General features: G+C 41.9%; 1 protein-coding gene across 5 annotated transcripts in view; it reads right to left on the bottom strand.

Annotated features, from left to right (window-relative positions):
- The window catches only part of GLI3 (GLI family zinc finger 3), a 306186-nt gene that overhangs the window by 74376 nt on the left and 204270 nt on the right, over window positions 1–27540 (bottom strand). For all 5 annotated transcript variants that reach the window (XM_081531099.1, XM_081531098.1, XM_081531097.1 and 2 more), the window contains 4 exons: window positions 27240–27445; window positions 22441–22587; window positions 17410–17611; window positions 1469–1682 (listed from right to left, as the gene is read on the bottom strand). In XM_081531099.1, the coding sequence (XP_081387225.1) occupies window positions 1469–1682; window positions 17410–17611; window positions 22441–22587; window positions 27240–27445 (769 nt within the window). The remainder of the gene's footprint in view (window positions 1–1468; window positions 1683–17409; window positions 17612–22440; window positions 22588–27239; window positions 27446–27540) is intronic.

The raw sequence follows: 27540 nt of genomic DNA, 5'->3' as shown, positions 1-27540 counted from the left end.
CTGCAGGTCACATTGGCAGGGACAGAGACAAAAATTAGATTCTGATCAACAAGCAGGACCACAGCTAAAACACACAACTTGAGACTAGCAGGCTTCTTTGCCCCTAGAATGATGAGAGATATGGCTCCTATTTCCAGGTAGCAGAGTTCAGAAAACGTGTTCACAGCTAGGATAATGAACTTATTTACAAACAGAAATTGTGCTACAGATGCAGAAAACAATCTTACGGTTACCAAGGGGAATGGGGTAGAGGGATAAATTGGGAGATTGGGGTTGACATATACACACTACTGTATATAAAATGGGCTTCACAGGTTGTGATAGTGGTAAAGAACCTGACTACCAATGCAGGAGACGTAAGAGACATGGGTTTGATCTTTGGGTCAGGAAGATCCCCTGGAGGAGGGCATAGCAACCTACCCCAGTATGCTTGCCTGGAGAATCCCATGGACAGAGGAGCCTGGAGGGTTACAACCCATAGGGTTGCAAAGAGTTGGAACGACTGAAACGACTTAGCATGCTCGCATGCATATATAAAATAGAACTAATAAGGGCCCACTGTATAGCACTGGGAACTCTACTCAGTACTCTGCAATGACCTATATGGGAAAAGAATCTAAAAAAGTGGATATATGCATAATGGATTCACTTTGTTGTACACCTGAAACATTTTAAATAACTGTACTGAAATAAAAACTGGAGAAAAAAAAACTCAGGAGGCATTCATGAGACATTCATGAGGTGCCTCCTTGTTTTTAATCATGAGTACCAACTTCTGGTGGCTTTTCAAAGCTAGTGGAAAAGAGCTGGGATCCTGGCTTTAAACGAACTCCAATAGTCCAGCACACAGGGACTGAATGACAGTAACGCATTCATGGGATGTATGTTTATTTTATTCACTAAAATTTAAAAAAATTTATTTATTTTATTTGTTTTTAACTGAAGGATAATGGCTTTACAGAAATTTGTAGTTTTCTGTCAAAGATCAACAAGCATCAGCCGTAGGTGCACCCATGTCCCCCTCCCTCTCGAACCTCCCTCCCATCTCCCTCCCCATCCCACCCTTCTAGATTGTCACAGAGCTCCTGTTTGAGTTCCCTGAGTCATACAGCAAATTCCCATTGGCTATCTATTTTACATATGGTATTGTAAGTTTCTGTGTTACTCTCTCCATGGGATGTATGTTTATTGAATGGACAACAGACCACACAGGGTCAGAGGGAAGCCAGATCAAGCAGCTTTTCCACCAAGGATACAATGACTAGTGGAAGAAGCTCTTGTTTCTTGAGGAGCATATACATGGCACAGTCAACAAATCTGAAGACAGAGAGCCCTGGGTTGGGTGGACAGGCTGCGGTATGGAAGCTGTGAGGATGATAGGGCCTGTGCGCATCCAAGGCTGATGTGGCCCCATGGCTTTCCTCTATGGTTCCCAAGACAAACCAGGTCATCAAGATGTCTCTCTCACCTGTGAGGACTCGGAAGGGCCGGAGCTGACCTGGACGGGGTTCAGAACTGTAGGGATCCCGGGAATAGGCCTCTGGGTCGGGAAAGTCGGGGCGGGGTGGATGAGCGGAGGGCTGTGTCCAAAGGCTGAGCCTAAGCTCTGTTGTCGGCTTAGGATCTGCTGATGCATGTGGAGGGACACGGGTGCCGAAGGGTAGGTGAAGCTCAGGGCAGGGCTGCAGGTGGGAAATAGAGGAAAAACCATCATTCGCAAAGGATGCAGAGACCAGCTCACCACTATATCTAGTTTTTCCTCCCCGGGTCACATCAGGGCTGTGTGTTCAAATTAAAAAGTAAAAACGATGATTGACCAACATCTCAAAACTTCCCAGAAAAAGGTGATGGCTTAGAGGGGACACACGTGGGCATGTGCACAGATACCCAGACCTAAGATTCCGTACAACGGAAGCAAAAGGCATCGGCTCAATAACAGCTATTTATTGCAATAACAAACTTTATATAACAAAGAGAATGGGTGACTACATGCTTTATAGGACTTTTATCGGCTCCTCATCCTGTAAGTCCCCACGCAGGGAGCAATTCTTTTCATCTCAGCTCACCCTGCACACTTTCATATGTCTCCAGATCTTATTACAAGAGGAAAGAAAATCAATTGGTTAAATGTGTTTTGAACACCATGCTTGTCATATCACTCATTTGTTTGTAAAGATGGAAAGCTTGGTTCATCCAGAATGCCACCTAAAGAATTTCCATCAGTGCCGTCTGGTTACAGAAGCTGATGGATTAACCTCTCCCGGCTGAAATCAGTGATCAATGAGCTTCGATGGAGCAATATTCCAATGGGAAAGCATCGCTCCCTCTTCCAGCTAAAGAGTACTCAATGTCTATTAACGTCCATTATACATGCTAATGCCTGTCACCACTTCATTATGCCCGAGTATTTCCCAGGCTACTGGAAGTTCTGAGGAAGCCGCACTATGACCTAAAGATTTCTGGACTAGTAGGCAGTGCCAGATTGTTTTCTGCACCAGCATAGTTTAGGAATCCAGTCCTCTTAAGAGAATGAAGTGCTCTTGAGGAATTTGCCAGTGACTTTAAAAAAAAGCACGAAACACTGTAATTGCGTTCATGAAAATTTCCTTAAAAAAAAATACTCAGTGGGAAAATATATACATACATAGATCTTTTCTCCATTCTACTGTGTAAGATCCAGAAAGAATCAGGGTTTCTTGCAAAGTCAAAGGGAGAATTCATGAAAATTTTCCAATCTGGTGGGTTAATTACTATTGCTGTTAAGCACATTAACTGAGAATATAATAATTACAATAGCAAAATTCAAACCATTTCAACAACTTTAAGTAATAATGCTGAAGATATACTCACTTCATTAATGTGACTCCACATTTTGCCCATTTGACTACAATCCATAAAAGGCAGTTTCAATGGGATTACATTACTATTATTCCTGCAGAGAACCTTGCATTACAATAGCTTGCCCATTTAAGACTGAATATCATTAAGAATACCCTAGGAGAATTTCACGGGGCTTGGAGGAACCCTCCTTTCATTCTGTATTGTGTTTCTTTAATAAAGGAGAGCAGAAACCTGGTGAAAACAGTCATTGTTCACAGTAAGTTAGGGAGAAATCAGTAATAATATTCCGCTTTTGCAGCGCTATAGTTTCTGCCAGTATTTCCGAAAGCAACCATGAATGATTACAGCAAGACTTAGCGAAGGTAGCTGTGTGGATGATTGATAGGGCATTAATCAAAAGATGCATATCTGCCTCAGAATTTGTTCACAAGCTTTCTTCTAATAGCTGATTTCATGTTCACTGAGCTCTATACCAGTTTGTCCAATTTATTTTTCAGTGTACAAGCCATTCATCAAAAAACACAATGATTTAACCCACCCATCCCACCCCCCCTTTCTTTTGGTGAATGGGTATTCCTAAGTGTAACTACCTTATTCTGTTCATTAAAAAAACAAAGAAAAACTAAAAGATCCCATTACCCATATATTTACAATGTGATATGGACTCTGCCCAAACCTCCATGCACCTTTTCTGAGTTTCACGAGCCTGAATGATCAGGTAAGCTTAGTAAGGGGGCCCCTTGGGTCATGTACACCTCTAATTCTGGGGGGCCCAATATTGAGGACCTCAAAAAGTCAGGACCCAATTAATAGTCAAGACTGTTAGAGGCAGTCTTTCCTGCCTTTCACAAGGCAGGAAATGCTCTCAGTTGTGTATATAATGCAATTTACAACTGTTAATAGCCAGATAGGATAGGTCCATCTGTACTTTTAAAAAGCTGTAGAAGGAAAAAGGCAGGGCCAGCATTGGTGCTGCAGGGCCCTGTCCCCAGGTACGAAGTCTCTGACCTCAGCAGATGTAGGAAGGGCTGCAAGACCTTTCAACCCATGTGGGTTTTGTCCCTCTTGGGGCTGCATTTTCACTGTTCAAACCACAGGACAGGAATAAACACTGGCCAAAATCCATGTCAACTCTTAGATTCCAAGGGATATGAACATACAGAAGGGGCCAGTGATTTTTATTTTTTTGACATTTTAAATTTATTTTATCTTTTGGTGGTACTTCGAGGCATGTGGAATCTTAGTTCTCCGACCAGGGATCAAAACTGTGCCCCCTGCATTGGAAGTGTGGAGTCTCTACCACTGGACTGTCAGAGATGTCCCAGATCACCAAATTTTAGTGGTCCCTACTTATTCACCAGGAGCCAGCAACAGATACGCTCTCTCCTCTATGTGCAAAGAGCTGGGTGATAGAAGACACAGGTAGAGACTTCATGTCACCCCACAAGAGCAGGCACTGCTGTTAGCTGCTGGGAGGAAGGCCGCTCGCTCAGGATTACAAAGCTTGTTTAGGATTTGATGACAGAAGTAGATGTTTTTGGCTCTGTAGCGTCATCAGTGAATGAATTCGAGAGCCTAGTCGCCTCTTGGTTTTAGAACAGCCTGCGAGGTTGTCCCTGCAGTTGTATAAAGAAGCAGCAGATGATGGGGGATGACTGGGTACTGCACGTAATGTCCAGTAGAACAAAAAAACATCACCATCCTCCCGAGAGCATGGAAAGAACCTGTGAGGACTTCCCACCAGTGGAAGAGGGCAAGGGACCGGGGCCACCACCCCCTGCTCTCTGATGTCAAGTGAGCTGTCATCCTAAGCTCTATATCCCAGTACTCCTGTGTCCTTCCAGAGGCCAGCATGGCTGCTCACATTTGGTCACTCAGACTCCAGCTTAAATGTCACCTCCTCAGGCACAGAGGCCCCCTGAGGCCGAGGCCCCATCTAAACCAGCCCCCTCCGCAGCTCCTTGTGGCATCATACACTCCTGTTTGACAGCTGTGTTTTCACTCCAGGACAAGGCTCTCTGAAAACACATTTTCTCCCTCCCTCCGAGTGTTAGGTTTGGGGGAGCTGGGCCCTGGCCTGTCTTGTTCTTCACTAACCCCTGGTGCCCAGAACAGTGCCGGGAACAGGGCAGCCCCTCAAGATGAGTCGATGAGTGATGGAACCACTCTCTCAAGGTATGAGTGGCCATTGCAACACATTACCACAAATTTAGTTGTTTTAAAACAAAATACACTTGCTCTCTTGAGAAATACAACATGTAATCAAGATTGCTGGAAGAAATATCAACCACCTCAGATATGCTGATGATACCACACTAATGGCAGAAAGTGCTGCTGCTGCTGCTAAGTCGCTTCAGTCGTGTCCGACTCTGTGCGACCCCATAGACGGCAGCCCACCAGGCTCCCCCGTCCCTGGGATTCTCCAGGCAAGAACACTGGAGTGGGTTGTCATTTCCTTCTCCAATGCATGAAAGTGAAAAGTGAAAGTGAAGTCGCTCAGTCGTGTCCGACTCTTCAAGACCACATGGACTGCAGCCTACCAGGCTCCTCCGCCCATGGGATTTTCCAGGCAAGCGTACTGGAGTGGGGTGCCATCGCCTTCTCTGAGGTTTCACTGAAATCACTCCAAATCAAGGATTTAGATACTTTGCAGTTTTTATCTGCACCTTTTCAGGCTGGGTGGAAGCCTTTCCTACCCAAACTGAAAAAGCAAGACAAGTAACCAGGGCACTCCTGAAAGTCATTGTCCCCAGATATGGAATGCCTGTGACCATAGGGTTGGACAATGGATTGGCATTTGTAGCAAACGCAGAACAATAGGTGGCAAAGGCTTTGAAAACCCAGTGGAAATTGCACTGCCTACCATCCCCAGAGCGCAGGGAAAGTGGAAAGCGTGAATCAAACCCTCAAACAAACCCTAGAAAAACTATGCCAGGAGACCAGCTTATCTTGGGTAGGCATGTTGCCTGCGGCCCTCTTAAAAGTGAGGTGTTTGCCCCGGGCAGGGATAGGGTTTTTGCCACTTGAAATCCTGTATGGATGACCACCCTCGCTAGTCAACTTAAGGGGAGACACCAGAGAACTGGGGAAGTTGGACTTATATAGGCAGCTACAAGGGTTAGGACACAATCTCTCAAATACATACACAGATAATTGATAGAATATCCATTTCCTTAGGTATAACAGTACATCCTCATCAACCAGGGGACCGAGTATGGGTAAAGGATTACAAAAAATAAGGCTTTAAAACCCATGTGGAAAGAGCCCTATTTTGTGATCTTCTCTACCCCCACTGATCTCAAGGTGGCAGGAACAGACGCTTGGATCCATTACTCCCAAGTCAAACCTGCAAGTCCGACTGATAGTCAAGAGAAGTGGGAAATGACCCTTAGTCTGGAGGAGCCCCTGTGCCTGACCTTGGGGCAGAAAGTGAAGAGGAACTAAAGAGCCTCTGGATAAGGGTGAAAAAGGAGAGTGAAAAAGATGGCTTAAAATTCAACATTCAAAAAACTAAGATCATGGCATCTGGTCCCATCACTTCATGGCAAATAAATGGGGAAAAAGTGGAAAGAATGACAGATTTTCTTTTGTTGGGCTCCAAAATCACTGTGGACAGTGACTGCAGCCATGAAATTAAGACACTTACTCCTTGGAAGGAAAGCTATGACAAACCTAGACAGGATATTAAAAAGCAGAGACATCACTTTGCCAACAAGAGTCTGTCTAGTCAAAGCTATGGTTTTTCCAGTAGTCATGTATGGATGTGAGAGTTGGACCATAAGGAAGGCTGAGCGCCAAAGAATTGATGCTTTTGAATTGTGGTGCATAGAAGACTCTTGAGCGTGCCTTGGACTGCAAGGAGATCAAACCAGTCAGTCCTAAAAGAAATCAACCCTGAATATTCATTGAAAGGACTGATGCTGAAGCTGAAGCTCCAATACTTTGGTCATCTGATGTGAACAGCCAACTCACTGGAAAGGATCCTAATTCTGGGAAAGACTGAAGGAAAAAGGAGAAAAGGGTGGCAGAAGATGTGATGATTAGATAGCATTACTGACTCAATGGACATGAATCTGAGCAAACTCTGGGAGACAGTGAAAGATGCGGGAGCCTGGCGTGTTGCAGTCCATGGGGTCACAAAGAGTCTCACTAACAATGAGAAAACAGAAAGAGAAATTAAGGAAACAATTCCATTTACCACTGCAACAAAAAGAATAAAATACTTAGGAATAAATCTACCTAAAGAAACAAAAGATCTATATATAGAAAACTATAAAACACTGATGAAAGAAATCAAAGATGACACAAATAGATGGAGAAATATACCATGTTCATGGATTGGAAGAATCAATATAGTGAAAATGAGTATACTACCCAAAGCAACCTATAGATTCAATGCAATTCCTATCAAGCTACCAATGGTATTTTTCAGAGAATTAGAACAAATAATTTCACAATTTGTATAGAATTACAAAAAACCTCAAACAGCCAAAGCAATCTTGAGAAAGAAGAATGGAACTGGAGGAATCAATCTGCCTGATTTCAAGCTATACTACAAAGCAACAGTCATCAAGACAGTATGGTACTGGCACAAAAACAGAAATATAGATCAATGGAACAAAATAGAAAGCCAGAGATAAGTCCACGCACCTATGGACACCTTATCTTTGATAAAGGAGGCAAGAATATACAGTGGAGAAAAGACAATCTCTATAACAAGTGGTGCTGGGAAAACTGGTCAACCACTTGTAAAAGAATGAAACTTGAACACTTTCTAACACCATAAAAAAATGAAAAACAAATTAGAAAAGGGAAAAAAAAGTTAGAATAAATTAATTAATGTTCATTACCCCTGTAGTTTTCTCAAGAGAAGAAATTGAGAAAAATGTGAATTTTTGATCCCTTATCATAGTGTGTGTGGTGTCTTCATCTACCAAACATAATTTCTACCCATCAAAACTGATTAATGGTTATGGAAGATTTTATTTTATATAATACCTGAGAGGAAGCACTCATGCCACTGTAGGCAGTGACTCAGGGACAGAATTCTAAATCACGATAACTACTCAGTCAGTTTCCCTTTATGTCTTTGCTCTGAGCTGAGCTAAAAGTTCAGTTCTTTTAACTGAACTAAAAGAACTAACCAACTGAGCTAAAAGTTTTAACTCTGCTCTGAATTAAAAGCGATCATCAAATTATTGTCTCAGTGGGAATCACTATTTTCCAAAGATTTAACATTAAAATTCCCAAAGTTTGAATCGTTAAGAAAGTTTTGATGCATTTATTCTCCATCACAAATCAGAAGTAAAGTTTTGTCAATATTCTATCACAAAGTGGGGTCAAATTTTGCAAACTAGGTCTCCTCTTAATATCGCAGTAAATAGCCCAGAAATTTCTTCCTTATCTGGAACTCTTCTGCCTCAGACTTTCAATAACTGTGGCCAATCTGACTGAAATCTGGGATGTAAGTAGAAAGAAAGGATGCTAAGCAACTAAAATAAATATTAATGTATATTACTGAATAACTGAATCAGTTTGCTGTACAGCAGTAATTAACACAACACTGTAAATCAACTATACTTCAATTTAAAAAATTTTTAATAAATAAATACCATAAAATCCACTCCCTTATTCACTAATTCAATAAGTTTTAGCTGAGTACTTTTTACAGACCCCTTTTATATATCCGAAGAATAAAATAATTATTTGTAACTGGAAAGTTACATATTAATTATAATCAATACATATAACTTTGAAATCCATACACATGCTTCACTTTCACAACAAATATTTTTTTTTTTCACACCAAGGAAGTGATGTGAGTCAACATTTGTACAGAACTCCTCTGATCTATCTGTAAATTCATAATAAGTTATAGAAATGACATATAAGTGGGGGACACTAAAAGTTCATATTGCAGGTGATCATTCATTAAGATGTATTCAACCCTACTATACATACAGGTATTTCAAAGTCATTAATATTCAAGTCAAATATACTAAAACCAGTTAAAATAGCATGCAAGTTTAGGACTGACAAGTACACACTGCTATATTTAGAACAAATAACCTAAAGGACCTACTGTAAAATAAATATGTAAATAAATAATTTTTAACATTTTAATAATAAAATAGCATATGAGACAAATCCATAGTGTATTTTAGAAACACTTCTGGAACTCTACATATAGTGGAGGATGACAAAACTAAGATCATGGCATCCAGTCCCATCACTTCAGGGCAAACAGATGAGGAAACAATGGAAACAGTGACAGATTTTATTTTCTGGGCTCCAAAATCGCTGCAGATGGTAACTGCAGCCATGAAATTAAAAGACACTTGCTCCTTAGAAGAAAAGCTATGACCAACCTAGACAGCATATTAAAAAGCAGAGACATTATTTGCTGACAAAGGTCTGTCTAGTCAAAGCTACGGTTTTTCCAGTAGTCATGTATGGGTGTGAGAGTTGGACCAAAAAGAAAGCTGAGAGCCAAAGAATTGATGATTTTCAACTGTGGTGTTGAAGAAGACTCTTGAGAGGCCCTTGGATTGCAAGGAGATCAAATCCGTCAATTCTAAAGGAAATCAGTCCTAAATATTCATTGGAAGGACTGATGCTGAAGCTGAAGCTCCAATAATTTGGCCACCTGATGCAAAGAACTGACTTATCAAAAAAGACCCTGATGCTGGGAAAGATTGAAGGTGGGAGGAGAAGGGGACGGACGACAGAGGATGAGATGGTTGGATGGCATCACCAACTCGATGGATATGAGTTTGAGCAACCTCCAGGAGTTGGTGATGGACAGGGAAGCCTGGTGTGCTGCAGTCCATGGGGTCGCAAAGAGCCGGACATGACTGAGTGACTGAACTGAACTGAAGAGGATAGGGGATGGGCTGGATAAATTAATAATAGTACAATGAATAAAGCTGAGTGGTACAGATGGTAAAGAATTTGCCTGCAATGCAGGAAATCCAGGTTTGATCTCTGGGTCGGGACAATCCCCTGGAGAAGGGAATGGCAACCCACTCCAGTATTCTTGCCTGGAGAATTCCATGGGCAGAGGAGCCTGGCAGGCTGTACAGTCCATGGGGTCACAAAGAGTTGGACACGACTGAGTGATTAACACACACTAGGGCATGTGTCCTGCTGTAGTCCTTTATACTAGGAGAGTAAATAGAGCTGATTACAATATTTAAAAGACCTGTTTCTAAGTAAAAGTGAATTTTAAAAACTTGGAACTAAGAAAGATGGCAAGAGGTTGGATCACCCATCCATGACATGTTTCTAAGATAGAAACAGGTCAAAGTTTCTATCTTACTGTTTAATGACTTCAGTCCACATGGCATCTACCCATTCCCTAAAAAAAAACATAGGTTTTCCTTAGAGCTGCACAGAACATCTCCTTCCACTGAGTTTCCATACCACGGGTCCTTTGTGTTAATGTGGGGTCAGGGTGAAGGGAGTTGCCCGGGACAGAGACATCAATACTCCACGCATTTTATCCACATTTGCTTCAGTAGAAAGGCTCATCATCAGTTTCCAGTTTCATCTCCAGAACCCCTCCCTGACCTGGAGAACTCAGCATGGAGCTGGGCTGGCCTGAGGTTGACGTGAGAACCAAACCACTGCTGAGTCCTGACGCGGGTTGTCACAGGAAAGCCCGAGTCACAAAGGCACCCTCTCTTACCCAAAGTGAGGAGGAGTGATGAATATGGGGTAGCTATAGATTCTTCAGAAATATTTTTAAAGTAAAATCAATGCTAGCAACCTATAAGCACATTTTTTCAACTGCCCTATTTGGTCAGTTCTGTTCAGATACGAATTTTTAAAAGATACTTAGAAGAAACTCATGTGATGATTTTATAATGCATTTCTTCAGGTTGGGCACTGGGATTAAGGAACTTCATGCTGCAGTCTAAATGTCCATTGACAGAGGAATGGATAAAGACATGGTATATATACACAATGGAATATTCCTCAGCCATAAAAGAATGAAATAATGCCATTTGCGGCAACATGGATGGACCTAGAGACGATCGTGCTAAGTGAAGTAAGGCAGATAGAGAAAGACAAATATCACATGATATCTTTTAAATGTGGAATCTAAAAACACACAAATGAACTTATTAACAAAAATAGAAACAGACTCATAGACACAGAAAACAAAGTTATGGTTCCCAAAGGGGATAGCAGGGCTGGAAGGAATAAATTAGAAGGCTTGGGATTAATATATGCACACTACTATATGTAAAATGGATAAACAACAAGTACTTTATAGCACAGTGATCTATACTCAATATCTTATAATAATCCATAATGGAAAAATATCTGAAAAAGAATACATATGCATGCGCGTGCACACACACACACACCTATATAACTGAATCAGTTTGCTGTATACTTGAAACTAACATGGTAAATTAACTTCATTTACCATGAAGTTAATGGTAAATGGTCACAAAGAGTCAGACATGACTGAGCACAAGCACAACAACAAGCCAAATCATGTAACTGGCCAGTCATGCAGACATAGTTAGAAAAGCATCATCGATTTTTTAAAAGCATCACCAGACATGATTATATTCCTATTATAAATAGCATTTTCTACTAATCCCTTTAGTCATGTGTCCCACTGGAGGATTTTTAAGAGAGAAAGAAGGGAAACAGAAAAGGAGATCCACAGTTAGATCTGGCAGGTTTGGCCAAGTAAGTAGCTAAGTGCCTTTGATTCAGTCCACAAACTTCCCTGAGCTCCCTGGTCTCTAAAATAACACACCCTCACTGGTGCCCGAAGCCTTCCTATAGTCCTTGGACAAGCAGTCCACGACTGTACACCACCTGGTCCTGCCCACCTCCAACCTTGTGCTTTGCCTCATCTGCTACCTAGGCTGCTGATGGTCTCCAAACATCCTAACTTCGTATCTGATTGGAGGCCTTTCCCTTCCATGAGTTCCATGAGGACAGGGATCGTGTCTCCCGTTCACCTATACAGCCCTCATGCCCAGCACAGCGACCAGCACACAGTTGAAATTGCAGTAAAATATTCGGGGAATAAATGAGTAATAGATTAAATGAAGTAGTACCTAAAACCAATGGTCACATCTGGGAATAAATGAAAAATATCCTTTTTTAGTCAGGACTTATTATTTTCACTGATTCTGGGGGAAAAGAAGTTTGTCTCATAATTTTTAGAAGATACAATCAGAGAGTTTTAAGGACTTTGGTTATTTGGCTCTGGATCCATTCATCTATTCTCCAGTGTTTCCCACACAAGTCATTTTGAGTTGTTTCTCTGACACAAATGAGTTGACTCACAGCAGGTAACAAAGCAGTGTAAAGCTGCTATGCAAATTGAACTGGTTCCTACTCGGCTCAGGAAATGGAACTGGACCTGCCAACTGCATCCCTACTCCAGGGGCCTCCAGCAGGGCTGATGCTTTGGTTCTCTGATCACCAGACATAGCTGGTCAGTACTGGCCACAGAAAACACACACTGATTTGTGAGGCTGCACTTCTGGGCACTCAACTCTCATTTTCACTGAGATGTCTGTCTTAGCTGAGCCAGACCTGAAACTACTAAGGATATGAAGCCATCTTCATTTTGTCATTAAACCCAAAGTGAGAAAGCTATAACTGGTGGGTTAGAAATGAATGGATTACTCACTTATTCATTTCATTTAGGTTTCCTAGAAGATGGAAGATGAGAGTCAGTTGAAACAATCTTTCCTCTAATGAGAGTTCTATTTCTAGGGGAAGGTATTAGCAGATGTCAAACTATTTCTAATTTAACACCATTAACTGGATAAACACTGGCCTTCACCATACAGAGGATACAGACTGTATTGGATAAATGTGACTCATCAAGTCTTAGATGGCATTTCTCAGGGTGATGGTGAAGTGAAAACTTTTTGAGACAATATTTGACAACATCTTTTCCAAGTGCATAGAGTTATTTTTTTTTAATGATTGTCTTAGTTACGATATAAAAAATACTTGTGATGTACATTTGGACAATATGTTTTAATAAGTCAGACATAATCAAGAACCATTTGTTAACATATAGATGGGTTTTTATGAGTAAATATGTGGTCTATATGGAATTTTTATAGCAGTCTTAATTATTAAGTAAATACATCAACATAAGAACCAAATGGGCTTCCCAGGTGGCACCACTGTAAAGAAACCGCCTGCCAATCCAGGAGACATAAGATACATGAGTTTGATCCCTGGGTGGGGAAGATCCCCTGGAGAAGGGCATGGCAACCCACTCCAGTATTCTTGCCTGGAGAATCCCATGGGCAGAGGAGCCTGGTGGGCTACAGTCCATAGGGTCGCAAAGAGTCAGACACAAATAAAGCGACTTAGCAGGCATGCATGCAAGAACCATATACAAACTGAAGATGGACATTTGCTTTTTTAGCCCTTTATTTTGTATTCATCCCTCTGCATTTCTATACATCTATCAACTTATGGATACACTACTATTCATATAGACTATAACTTTCTGACAACCAAAATCATTCATCCACCACACAGAAAGTTTCTTTTAATAAGGAGGGTGATTAGAATTCTAATGGATCATTAAAGAGCTCCTTCATTTATTCACTCCAGAAATATCTGTGGAGTGCTGTCAAGGTGACAGGGCACAGAGGTAATGGTGCGGGGAATGTGGCCATGAACAGGGTATCACAGTCCTAGATCCTAGACCTTCTGGCCTTTGTGTTCTAGTGGAGGGAGACCTATAGCAAACTACCAGATGAGCAAGTCAACAGGGGAATTTTAAACAGTGGTCCATGCTATTATCAGCCTCTTGGAGAAGAGCATTGGAACTGGAACATGCACATGAAGGAGACTTTTTGGAAAACTGAATGTGTGTCTTCACACATTGAAAAATATCTTTAGAAACTGAACTGACACCATTACTATATGCACTGTCCACATGCTGCTGCTGCTGCTGCTGCTGCTAGGTCGCTTCAGTCGTGTCTGACTTTGTGCGACCCCATAGACAGCAGCTCACCAGGCTTGGCCATCCCTGGGATTATCCAGGCAAGAACACTGGAGTGGGTTGCCATTTCCTCCTCCAATGCATGAAATTGAAAAGTGAAAGTGAAGTCGCTCAGTCGTGTTTGACTCTTCGCAACCCCATGGACTGCAGCCTACCAGGCTCCTCCATCCATGGGATTTTCCAGGCAAGAGTATGGGAGTGGGAGAAGGAGATTAAGATTAGAAAACACGCACAAGTCAAATGTAAAAGTCAAATGTGTCTGGTGCAAATTAAAAAGCAAGTGACTGGACAACTGATCCTCTCACAAAGACCCTGTGTGCTTATGTGTAAAATAAGAGTAACACTATGCTTTCCAAATCTGCCATGAGATGAAATCAGTGAGAGCATCTCACACCAACCATGCCCCTGGGTACAAAGCAGAGATGAAATGCATTCTAAGTTCACCTTTGCTTCTGCATCTTTCCCTCTTGAGAAAGTAACCCTTTGTAGATTTCTTCATGCTGCTTCCTTTCGTGTCATCCATCAGTTCTCCCACTTACTGAGGAGTCCTCCAGTCAGTCTTCAGATTTCGCAAATGAAACTTGGAACAGGGCTAGCAAAGCACTAATGTTATTCCAGCCTGGCAGGTGGTGCCGATCGTAATTCTTCTAATAATTGTATTGTTATGGCAAGGCAACCTCATCTTGGGTTATCTGTATTACTTCATATACATCTAAAGCTATGCCTTATCCTAACACATAGTGGCTGTGTATTGAAGAACGAGAGGTCAGGCTGCAAGAATGAAGAAGGACTAGTGAGGAGCCGAAGGCAAGGGTGACCTGAGAGCCTGATGGCCCTAGCCATTTGACTGCAAACAGGTCTCTTGGGAACTGAATTAGGGTCTCTGCTTCCAGCTTGAATGAGAATAATCAGGTCTGTTGTAGCTCCTTGGAGGCAGGGGACAATGACCATTCCAAATCAGGATACTGGCAGTTTCTTCAGGACTGATACTAAATTATCTGGAGAAGGGGAGGAGATTAAGAAGCTGGTGAAGATGCTGGGGTACAAATTAAAGACAGACAGCATCATGACCATCTGGCACCATTTTCTAATCTAAGTCCTTTAGAGGCCTTATAAAGTGACAGTAGCTGGACAGAGAGCACAAGGGAAGAAAAACAAAGAAGAAATGAAGACTCAAATGAAGAAATGAAGAAATAAATATCACTCCTGTGAATTTCACCGTGTGCCCCATTTCCACCACTTTGGTGCTATGAGTTCTAGGCAAGCCACATAATAATGATATGATTTCAGCAGACTGAGATATGGTCATTGGCAATCTATGATCCCACGGAAAGCTGCCAGGAGTGCAGAGCAGCCAGGCCATGGTTGGAGATGGGTACATTCCTCTGAGCCAGACTGGGGTGATCACAGCATAGCATGGCCAGGCCCTGGTGGCTCATCTTCTGGATGGATCATCAAGGCCAGTTCTCCTGAGGTTCTGCCCATGGGTAGGGGTCTACATCCAGGCACTGCTCATCCACACCAGCTTTAATAAAAGTTACCCCTTTCCTCTATAGCAGGAACCTTGTCTGTAGTTTACAAATGTGAAGACTGAACTTCCAAGCCGATAGGCGAGTGTGGTTTGCATAGCTGATGGCAAAGCTGGAATCTGACTACAGTTCTGCCTGACTTTAAAGCATATCTTAATGACTACATCAGCTAATACTGAAACTACCCCAGGACCCCTCTGTAGGTACTGATTCCTATCATGTTGTTGTTGTTATTCAGTCGCTAATTTAAGTCAGACTCTTTGCAACCCCATGGACTGCAGCACTTTCCAGTCAGGCTTCCCTGTCCTTCACCATTTCCCAGAGTTTGTTCAAACTCACGTCTGTAGAGTCAGTGATGCTATCCAACCATCTCATCCTCCATCGTCCCCTTCTCCTTCTGCCTTCAATCTTTCCCAGCATCAGGGTCTTTTCCAGTGAGTCATCTCTTCGTATCATCTCTTTGAACTATTGCAGCTTCAGCTTCAGCATCAATCCTTCCAATGAATATTCAGGGTTGATTTCCTTTAGGATTGACTGGTTTGATCCCCGTGCTGTTCAAGAGACTCTCAGGAGTCTTCTCCAGCACCACAAGTCTATCATGTAAACAGAGCTATTTGTTCTGTTCCATGTTTCCATACTTGCTTGACCATAATAAAAGAATACATGCAGCAGAAAAACGATGTCATATCAAAATGGAGATTTATAATATTTGAATGCTTGATGCTGAAGCTGAAACTACAATACTTCGGTCACCTGATGAGAAGAACTGACTCAATGGAAAAGACCTTGATGTTGGGAAAGACTGAAGGCAGGAGAAGGGGATGACAGAGGATGAGATGGTTGGATGGCATCACCAACTTGATGGACATGAGTTTCAGCAAGCTGTAGGAGCTGGTGATGAATAGGGAAGCCTGGTATGCTGCAGTTCATGGGGTCGCAAAGAGTCAGACACAACAGCAACTGAACTGAACTGAATGTGCCTGCCAAAGGAGACTGCTGATAACTGAACTAGCAAAGAATTAAAACTGTAATGGAAACTTACAGAAAAAATAATGGTATTCATCATTTCCATTATATATTGTATGTGACTATTGCCAACATATTTTTTTTCTGAACTGTTAGAGTTTTTCTAATATGTATATCCATCATGGAAGTCGCATCAATTCCTTTAGACTAAAAACTCTGCTGTCAGGACTTCCCTGGTGGTCCAGTGGCTAAGTGGTCCCAATGCAGGGGGCACAGGTTCAATCCCTGTTTGGGGAACTAAGATCCCGCACGCCGCTCAACATGGTCAAAAAAACCTCACCCTGCTGCCCCTTTTTCTTTCTTCCTCCCAAAACACACCTTTCCCTTGTGAGACAAGACTCACACCTGTTCTTTTGACTTCTGTCCTGTCTTTGCAATTGTCCCCAAACCAGGTATGAAATCGGTTTTTCCTCTTGGGAACTATAACTGCTGCTGCTGCTAAGTCACTTCAGTCGTGTCTGACTCTGTGCAACCCCATAGACAGCAGCCCACCAGGCTCCCCCGTCCCTGGGATTCTCCAGGCAAGAATACTGGAGTGGGTTGCCATTTCCTTCTCCAGTGCATGAAAGGGAAAAGTGAAAGTGAAGTCGCTCAGTCGTGTCCGACTCTTAGCGACCCCATGGACTGTAGCCTACCAGGCTTCTCCATCCATGGGATTTTCCAGGCAAGAGTACTGGAGTGGGGTGCCATTGCCTTCTCCGGAACTATAACTAGTAAGGGGAAAAAAGATCCCCATTCTCACTGTCTCTGTGGAGTGGATGTCTTCATTCCCAAAGAACTACTATTTTTAAGGGCTGCTAACTAACATCTGCAAAATAAGTCTTTTTGGGACAATAATCGGCTCTGGAACCCACTGTAGTGAAATTTGACCTGCATCCCCATCTCAGGTCAGTCCCAGTGTCCTGTTGTAATTCTACCTTGTAGGCAGTCAGTACCGCAAACACAGGTACAGGCAAGCAGTGATGTTTTATTAAAGAAATGTATCATGGATTTAGGGAAAATACATACCTGATTGCACTGGCAGATAAGTGGCCATAGGAGCCACTTGCTGAAGAGCTGCTGCGGGAATTATTGAGAATTGTGACCAAGGAGTTGGGAGACGTCCTTATCATGGTCTGAAGGTCAAAGCTATGATCGGACAGTGGCGATATGGACAGAGTACGTTTTCGGCTCGGCCGGGCTGACAGCCTAGGGCTGGGGAATCTGGTGCCTGTTATATAAACAAAACAGAATCTGATTACCTGTGGCTGGACTTGGTACCTGTTATCTATTCCTGTAACCCCGCATGGAAGAACTGGAGGATAAGAAGCCAGTGACCAGTGATGACAAGTACCTTTCTCTTCCTGCTTGTGATCTACTGGCTACAATTGAGGGAATTAGGGAGAAATATTTATCTTCCAGGGACTTACCTCAGGGGAGCTCTGTTTATTAATGTGCAGGCAAAATGATAAATTGCTAAACAAAAGGGAAAGACTTTTATGTGTTATCCCTCTCATTTCCACTGATTTATGAATCTGACGGCTGCTTAGATATTCTCATCATTAATTCACCACAAGCGACAAAGACAGTGGTTCCCACAGTCACATCGTACCCATCCTCCCCACTCCCAACATGCATGGCTTTAAAGCAATAAGCCAAAGGGGAAAAATGAATTAAAGTATCCTAAAATAAAAGAAATCCAGCTTAGTTATGCCTTCATTTCCCCATGATTTCTGTAGCTATCTGATCACGGACTATTTATGGCTTTACTGAAAAAACTGATAAATACATTATCCTAAATTAATAGATCTCGATGGGGGGGTGGGAATAGATTTTGCTCCCAGGGGACATGTGACAACATCTGGAGATATTTGGGTTATCACAACTCAGGGGGTGCTAGAAACATCGAGAGGGTAGGGAAGCTACTGCACACCCAGGGATGTGCAGGGCAGGCCCCCATCATGAAGAATCATCTAGTCCTCATAGTGCTAAAACTGAAGGACTCTGCCTTAAATTCCCCATTATCTAACAGCCTAAGTCCCAAGAAACATTTAAAAGCTTGGGACTGTGGTTTGTTTACCCATTTTCCAAGGGCAGGTTGGGAGGGACCCTCTAAGCATTATAATAAGATAACATGAGTCAATTTTAATTCTCTGGTTATTAGATCGATCAATTAATCAATCAATTCATTTCATGCATTTATTAGAGTTTTGAGACTTCAAGAAGATTCCACTGATGAAGTTCTGTTCTAGAGGTTAGTAACTCACACTTGAATGCCTGCCAACTTAATACAATGCTTGTTACACACAGAGTTAAAAATTAAATGCCCATTTGCCTGCAATTTGGTAGATGTTAGAGATCTAGATTTCAGAGCATAACTATAAATGTAGCCCACAGGCCCACTCCTGCCTTTTCTAAGGTCACATTTACATTACAGAGTAAGCAAACCAAGTTTAATGACAGAATGAGAATACAATCCTACTAGGTAAGAGGCAAATCAAATATAATTACTTTTGAGAAAGAATGGAGGGTTTCTATTTCAAAGAATGGGTACATCTGCTTACAGGGACATGCAATTTGGGGGTACACAGAAAACGGTAGTAGAGGGTAAGACTTCTTTACAGAAAAATGTCTGGGTATCTGGTCTATAGAAAACTAATTGGGAATATTTTCTTCATCAGAGGTGAAACTTGACACAAGATAACAATCCAACATGATTTAAGATAATTTAATGAAATGCAATAGATGACTATGAAAGACTTACAGATAATATTATAGAGATAAATAGACATACTTTATAGCTAATAAAAAGTAAATCATAAACTGGAACTTAGTACCATCCATGAATATAAAACTGGTAAACCAATTTGAATGACAAATGTGGTCCCTACTCAAATCCTTCTTTCAGGCACATTGAAAATTGAACTTCTTCATTTAGAAGTTTCATGACCCACCTGATTTAGGCTGTGTGAGTACAAAAACAGCAGTCCCACTGTGTTCACAGCTTTTACTGCCTAAACCAGCATGTTTTATTATGACATCAGCTTTACACATAAATGTTTCATATTTACTCACTATGAGAGGATAATCTCATCAAGGAAGTTTTTCAATGAGGAAATGCATTCCACTTCCAAAGGACTCCAAGGACAAACCAGAATTCCAGTCAACTTCCACATCATCCTTGACAGTAACCATTCTCAATGAGACTCGATGATCCCTGGCAGAGTTAGAAGTAGCAGGACATTCCAGACAGAGCTGATGCCCTGATTTAAATCACTAACTAGATGAGGTCATCTGATGCTATGAAACACTGGGGCCTATATCCCCTCACATCATCTGAAGACAGAGCCCAAGGCCTTTCATGGAAGCTCGTGGTCCCCTCGGGCCTGGTGGGTCCATCTCCTCTGTTTTCCCCTCCAAAATGGGCACTTACTCAAGTCAGTTCCCACCATATAAACAGTGTGGTTTTCAGGAGCATTTAGGATTTCTCTAGGATATTCCCTAAAAGGATTACTTGCTCTCCTATCTTTAAAAGTCACTAGAATCCCAAAAGGTGGAATTAGAGCCATAAAACAGGCTTGTTCATTCTAATGTCCAACACAACTCTATCCCGAAGCTGGCTGAAACCCTGGTAAGCCCATTGTTGGCACATTTAAAAGTCAGGTGCTCATCTGAGCCCAGTTTACTGCTGCTTTTCTGCCAACCGATGAGTCCTGAAAATTTGTTACAGTGGAGGAGAATGACCCACTGGATCCCAGGCTGGCTCTGCTTTTACTACTGCAGAGCCAATGTAGAAATTTAACCTCATTTGGCTTCTCCCTTGAAAAAAATCTCATAGGTTTAATATTTAAAACATAAGAACAGGGGGCTTCTCTGGGAGTCCAGTGACCAAGACTCCATGCTCCCAATGCAAGGAGCCTGGGTTTGATCCCCTGTCAGGGAACTAGATCCCACATATTGCAACTAAGAGCTTGCATGAGGCAACCAAAGATCCTGCATGATACAGCTAAAAAGAAAAAAAATCCCGCACGCCATGACGCAACTAAGATTCGGCACAGCCACTTAAATAAAATGGTTTAAAAAAATAAATAAAACAGAAGAACATTCTCCTTATGTTCTGTTAAGCTAAATGCTACTTCAACTACTTCAGAGGGCAGGGATAAAGTACTTTTTAAATGTTTTCCAACCCTTTATTATGCTCTTCCCAACCCCCTAGAAACCAAGCAAAGAAAGTCATCAGCTTTTAGGAGAGTGATTTGGGGTCCTCTGTTGAGGGGAACAGCTAAACTACAAGGTGAGGGTTTCAAAACAGCTGAAAGAGAAGTAGCCCAGGTCTCCACTGATCACCCTGCTTCCTCCTAAATAAATATAAGCCTGAGCAGGTCTCATTGTTCCAACACAGATTTCCCCCCGCTCTGGCTTTCTGTTAATTGTTTTGTTTCTCTATTCTAATGAAAGATTCTGACAAAGAAAAAGGAGGTTTCTTTTTATGTGATGAATAATAGGATATCTAAATTCCTACTTAATGACAATCAATTTACCATATACTCTGGCAAATTAAAATGCCTTTAATTAGTTTTTACTAAGTAAAAGGGTAGCTTCATCCTTTATTTAGATAAAAACCGCCATTGCCTGACTAAACACATTCTCATCAAATAGAGAAGGTAATATGGGTTGACCTTCCAAGGAGTCTCTCTTATTTTAATTCTTTATTTGCAGATTTTTAAATAACTGATTTGCATAATTAACACTCAACTTTTTTTTTTTCAACAACCCCTAATTGAAACGTGGTCATGATGAATCTGCAATGGAAACTCTTTCTTCTACAAAGTGGAACCACAAAATTGCTGTGGAAGATGTAACACATTTCTTTCACTTTGGGTGAGGTAATGAACTCCCCAACGGAAACCCACCCAAGCTGTGTTCCTATGTAACCCAGCTAAGTTACTTCATGACATTAAGGGGACCAGAGCTGTAGGTTTTACACTGTGTGGACCAATCATCTTCTGCCTATTGTAAACCTGAGAGCTGAACTGTTAACCACTGCTAGAGAGTGGACCAGGGTCCACTCATCATCACAGAAGAATCCAAACGGCCTCGAATCAATCACTGCTACTAGAAGAAACAAAGTCTTTAGCATATGTCCTTCTCAAACTCACATTATCTTCGTATTCAAAGGGTTTCATTATGTATACCTCGGATGATACTTTGGCTTCACTTCCTGGCACCTAGTAAATGGATGTGAACCTAACAGGTTCTCATCTGTACCTCTAATCTAGAGAAGTGGCACTAAGGACTCATCATAAGCCTTGAGGGGTCCAAAAGTAAGTCATATAAAGTGCATCCAATGATCCCATTTTCCTCCACTGCTAAGTACTAAGAGTAGCCCTTTCTGATGTGGAAATGATTTTTGTTTCTTGTATAAGAGGTCTCAGTGAGACAGAATTTTTTAACATAAAGAAAACACAGGAGCGCACACAACAACAAACAGTAGCTCCTGTTTGCAACAACTAGAGAAAGCCTGCACAAAGCAATGAAGACTCAGTGTAGCCAAAAATAAACTAAATAAACAAGACCTAGAGTCTCTGAAAATAACATTTTTTAAAAAAGAAAACATAGGAGGAAAATAAGAAAAAAATAAATCCATGAAAAACATGAAACCAAGTATAGGTCTCTTTTTTTAAGTTAACTTTTAAAGCATAAAATCTATAAACTCAAGAAATGATTGGTTAAAAGCACGTTCATCTAATCAAACACATTCCCTTATTCTGCTACCAAGACAATCAGAGCTGACTAGTGTTTTTGTGCATCTACCAAATTATAATTGCCTGCATCTTTGAGTTCATTGACATAAGCTGAGCTAATTGGCGAGTTTCAGGATGGCCAAGTCTGTGGGAGCTTCCTAGCAAACTAAGGGAACCAGAGCCCCAAATACTGATGGTGCCTCCTCCTTCTCTGCTTTGGAAAGTTAGGCAATCAACTCATCTTAGTATCTTCCTCTCCCTTTCATGCATTAGCTTGGCCATGCCCAGGGCTACAGAAGACACCCCTGACACTTACTATCCATGGCATGAAGATACTCCATGTGGATGGCCCCTGCGCCGGCGGTGGCAGCAGAGGGAATGATGTCTGCATAGGGACTGCGCTGGCCGGCTAACAAGGCCATCTGATGATAGTATTCTGCTGGGCTGACTCCGGCGTGGGGGGCTGGATGGAAGAGGAGACAAGAAAAGCATGGTTACCAGTTGGAAGAAAGTCAACAAGAAGCTTTTCTTGAGACACCCCAAAATCCATGTGTCACGCAGCCCACAGAGCCATTCCTTTCATACTTTGTTCTAGGAAAACTTCTTTAACTCAAACTGTGCTTTTGCTGAAGTTTCCCAGATATCGCTGATTAGAAAATAAAACTGAAGGAAAAGCACAGAAAAAAAAATCAAGTACATGATAAAACTTTTGAGGTTAGTTTCAAGAAATCACTAAGACTGGCATATATACACTACTACATATAAAATAGATAACTAACGAGAACCTGTGTGTAGCACAGGGAACTCTACTCAGTGCTCTGTGGTGACCTAAATGGGAAGGAAATCCAAAAAAGCAGGGATATATGTATACATATAGCTGGTTCACTTTGCTGTGTAGCAGAAACTAACACAACATTATAAAGCATCTAGACTCCAATAAACAATGATTAAATTTATATATGTGCATGTATCTGTATACTCATTCTGCTGTTTTCTCCCCAAAATAAAAGTGTCTTATATCAAATGGAAACAGTGACACACTTTATTTTCTTGGGCTTCAAAATCACTGCAGATGATAACTGCAGCCATGAAATTAAAAGACGCTTGCTCCTTGGAAGAAATGCTACAACCAACCTAGACAGCATATTAATAAGCAGAGACGTTACTTTGCCAACAAAGCTCCTTCTAGTCAAAGCTCTAGTTTTTCCAGTAGTCATGTGTGGACGTTAGAGTTGGACTATAAAGAAAGCTGAGCACCGAAGAATTGATGCTTTTGAACTTTGGTGTTGGAGAAGACTCTTAAGAGTCCCTTGGACAGCAAGGAGATCCAACCAGATCATCTTAAAGGAAATCAGTCCTGAATGTTCATTGTAAGGACAGATGCTGAAGCTGAAACTCCAGTACTTTGGCCACCTGATGAGAAGAACTGACTCATTTGAAAAGACCCTGATGCTGGGAACTATTGAAGGCAGGAGGAGAAGGGGATGACAGAGGATGAGATGATTGGATGGCATCACCAACTCAATGGACATAAATTTGAGCAAGCTCTGGGAGTTGGTGATGGACAGGGAAGCCTGGTGTTCTGCAGTCCATGGGGTCTCAAAGAGTTGGACATGACTGTGTGACTGAACTGACTGACTATATTGAATCACTGTATGTTCATATTTTTTCACATTTCTTGCAGTAGTAGACAACTTAGATAACTACAATGACCTTCCTGACATATTTAAAATACTTCCCTAAGCTTTCTGGCGAGAGGGTCTGAGTCAGCTCTTGGTAGCTGGAGGACCCAGGGCCATGAGTGGAAAAGGCAGCACAGCCTGAATTTAATAACACATGACTGGGTGGTAAGCTGCAATTTTGTGTTCCATAATTTTAAAGCTCTTTTTTTTTTCATTTCAAAATCAAGAAGAAATATACCTATCAATCTGGAGCAATTTACTGGCAAGTGTCAGCTCTGTAAGAGGGGATAATGATCGGTTTCCACTGTACAACTTGTGTGCCAAAGCTGCAGGATACTATGGCAGTTCTGAGGGTGGCTCCAGAGGCACTAAGATCTAGATGCAAATCCTGGGAGCAGTGAAGGTGATGGTGCATGGAAAGTGCTTAGCTTGTAACATTAGATCAATAAAAGCTAGTTTTATCATTAAAATGTAGAAACAGTGGCATTCTAGCAACGGGTCTAGGTATGCTTTATATTTGTGTTCAAATACTTTTTATTTACTGAAGTATAGTTGATTTACAATGTTATATTAGTTTCAGATATATAGTAAAGTGATTCAGTTATATACACTCATATATGTTTTTTCATATTCTTTTCCAGTATATGTATTATAAGATATAGAATATATTAATAGTTCTCTGTACTATACAGTACATTGTTTATCTATTTTACATATAGTAGTATGTATCTATTAACACCAAATCCCTAATTTATCCCTCCTACCCTCTTTCCCAAACCATATGTTTGTTTTCTAAGTCTATGAGTCTATTTCTGTTTTGTAAATAAGTTGTGTGTGTGTGTGTGTGTGTGTGTGTGTGTGTGTGTGTGTGTGCATGCGTGCACACTCAATCTCATCTGACTCTGCAACCCCATGGGCTGTAGCCCACCAGGTTGCTCTGTCCATGGAATTCTTCAGGCAAGAATACTAGAGTGGGTTGATATTTCCTCTTCCAGGGGATCTTCTCAGCCCAGGGATCGAACTTGCATCTCTACCATTCCTGCAATGGCGAGCAGATTCTTTACCACTGTGCCACCTGGGAAGCCTGTAAATAAGTTAATCTGTATCATTTTTTTAGAGTCCACATATAAGTGATATATTTGTCTTTCTCTGTCTGACTAACTTCAAGTAGTAGATCATCTCTAGGTCTAACATGTTGCTGCTGCTGCTGCTGCTAAGTTGCTTCAGTCGTGTCTGACTGTGCGACCCCATAGACGGCCGCCCACCAGGCTTCCCCGTCCCTGGGATTCTCCAGGCAAGAACACTGGAGTGGGTTGCCATTTCCTTCTCCAATGCATGAAAGTGAAAAGTGAAAGTGAAGTCGCTCAGTCGTGTCCGACTCTTAGCGACCCCATGGACTACAGCCTGACAGGCTCCTCTGTCCATGGGATTTTCCAGGCGAGAGTACTGGAGTGGGTTGCCATTGCCTTCTCCTACAAATGGTATTATTTCATCATTTTTTAAATATTCTTTTCTATATATTATCTTTTATTTATTCTTCTTTATATTTCATACTTTTCATACATCATAAAGATAGATATATATAAAAATCATGGACTGCAAGAGACAAATATGAATGACTTGACTTTGGGTATTAATTGGACTCCTGTGAGGCAGGATGAAAAATGCAGAACCAATCAAAAATGTTTTATTCATACTCATCATCAAACACTATGAAAGCAGATGATAAGATGCTTTAACTAGAGGTACCACCTTCAGTGGCCCCACTAAATTTCTGGTGGCCAGGTATCATTCCAAGCCCATCGTCAGCTGACCTGTCTACCCTTCTCTCCCTCTGTTCTTGAGCATCACTTTCATGGAGACCCAAGTATTCTGTGGAGGTGACTCTCCATTTTTCCCACTGGAAAACCAAATCCAAAGCAAAACAAACTCCGATCTCACTATTTTACAGTTTTATTTTTTAAAGTGTGCATCTTGTCCAAATGGCAAAACTTCTTCCTTGGGTACTATACAAGTATATCCACTGCATTGAATCGGGGAAAAAAAGTGAGTCAGCAGCTGTTGCTGGAGCCCAGCCACTCCTGGAAGTATGACTGGGTGAATATTTACTGAGAAATTTCAGGCTGCTTCCACCTACTATCCCCACTATGCACAACCAGCCCTGGGAAGTGTCTGCATGGAGAATATGGGCTGTGCAGGGGCAAACACTGCTGGGTAAGCCAGAGTACATGTGCGCCTACACAAGCACCAGCAATTTGTGGTTTGCTGCAAAGAACTCACAGTTCTCTACTTTTCCTTAGTACAGCTTAAGCCATTCTGAGCCTTAACACAGATTCTAGCAATTGTAGACAGGTGAGTTTGTATATGTGTTCGTGAAATGGGAAATGTGCTCTCTGAACCAAAAGGACATTAAAAAAAAATTTTTTTTGTATTGGGGTATAGTTGATTTATACTGCTGTGTTAGTTTTGAGTGTACAGCAAAGTGAATCTAGTATACATATACATATTTCCACTCTTTTTTAGATTCTTTTCGCATATAGGCCATTACAGAGTATTGAGTGGAGTTCCCTGTGCTATACAGTAGGCCCCAAAGGAGCATTTTAATCATGGACAGTTGTGGAATGAACAGCTCCAATTTAAAAGTCAGGTGACAATAATTAATTGGGAGGCTCACAGAACAACAGGAATTTGGTCCTTGGGAGCCGAAAATGAGCATCCTGTATAAGAGAATTAAAGTCAAAGGTCGTTTCTTGTCCCACTGCATCGCTCTTGCAGTGTTTGTGTGGCATGGTCAAGGCCAGACGGCACATACAACAGGGCCGGGCCATCATGTTCTCTAAGATCTTGCTACTCAGAATGTGGTCCCTACACCCGCAGCACTGAAATGACCTGGGGGTGTCTCAGAAGTACAGAACCTCAGCCCCCCAGACCCATCCCACCAGGAAGCACATTTTATCACCATCCCCACGTTATGTATATGCACACTGGAGTTTGAAAAGTGCTGCTCCAATGGACACATCTGTATACATGTGCCCTTCAGACCTGAAGAAAAAAGTGTTCCTCAGAAGGTGAGCGAAATGTGCTGGTTACACAAGTACAATAAGGGAATGGCAAGAGGGCCAATCTAAATAGAGCCACAAAACAGAGTAGCGAATAAGAGGATTTGGGCGTCACAGCATTCTGGCTCTTGAGTTCTACCTCTGCCACTTACTAGCCAAGGAACCAGGTTGCAAGTTACTTGGCCCCTCTGCCAAATCCTCATCTGAAAATGGAGATTATATCCTCACCCTCATGGAGGTGTCATAATGCTGAAATAAGGGCATGCAATCACAGCACTTAGCACAGCCCCTGGCACACAGGACACAAACACATCAGTTACTCTTTACCACGTCCCATGACGTGCGGAAGCAGGAGAGGCTGGTCTGAAACTCACCATCTGTGGGGCTCAGCCCACGAGCGGCCGAGATCATGGAGAGGGATGGGCTGCTGTGCAGGGACCGGATGTAGTCCATGTATGGGTTGATGTAGGGATGCGGGGGGCTGAAGGGGGACTCGGAAGCTGCAGCAGGGTTCCGATGTGGGGAGATCCTGATGAAGGGCAGGTCAGAATACGTGGGGCTACTAGATAAGGCAGAAGGCCTAGGTAAAAAGAAAAGCAGACACAACAGGTATACATGAGACAAGAGCTCCATAGGCAGAGGCTGTCTGTGAAAGAAAATAAGCACGATTTCAAG

The sequence above is a fragment of the Giraffa tippelskirchi genome, chromosome 10, assembly GCF_054371585.1.
Source record: "Giraffa tippelskirchi isolate mGirTip1 chromosome 10, T2T-mGirTip1v1.2.pri, whole genome shotgun sequence".
NCBI lineage: Eukaryota > Metazoa > Chordata > Mammalia > Artiodactyla > Giraffidae > Giraffa > Giraffa tippelskirchi.
The sequence above is the reverse complement of the archived record's forward strand: the minus strand, read 5'-3'. Positions and strand labels throughout refer to the sequence as shown.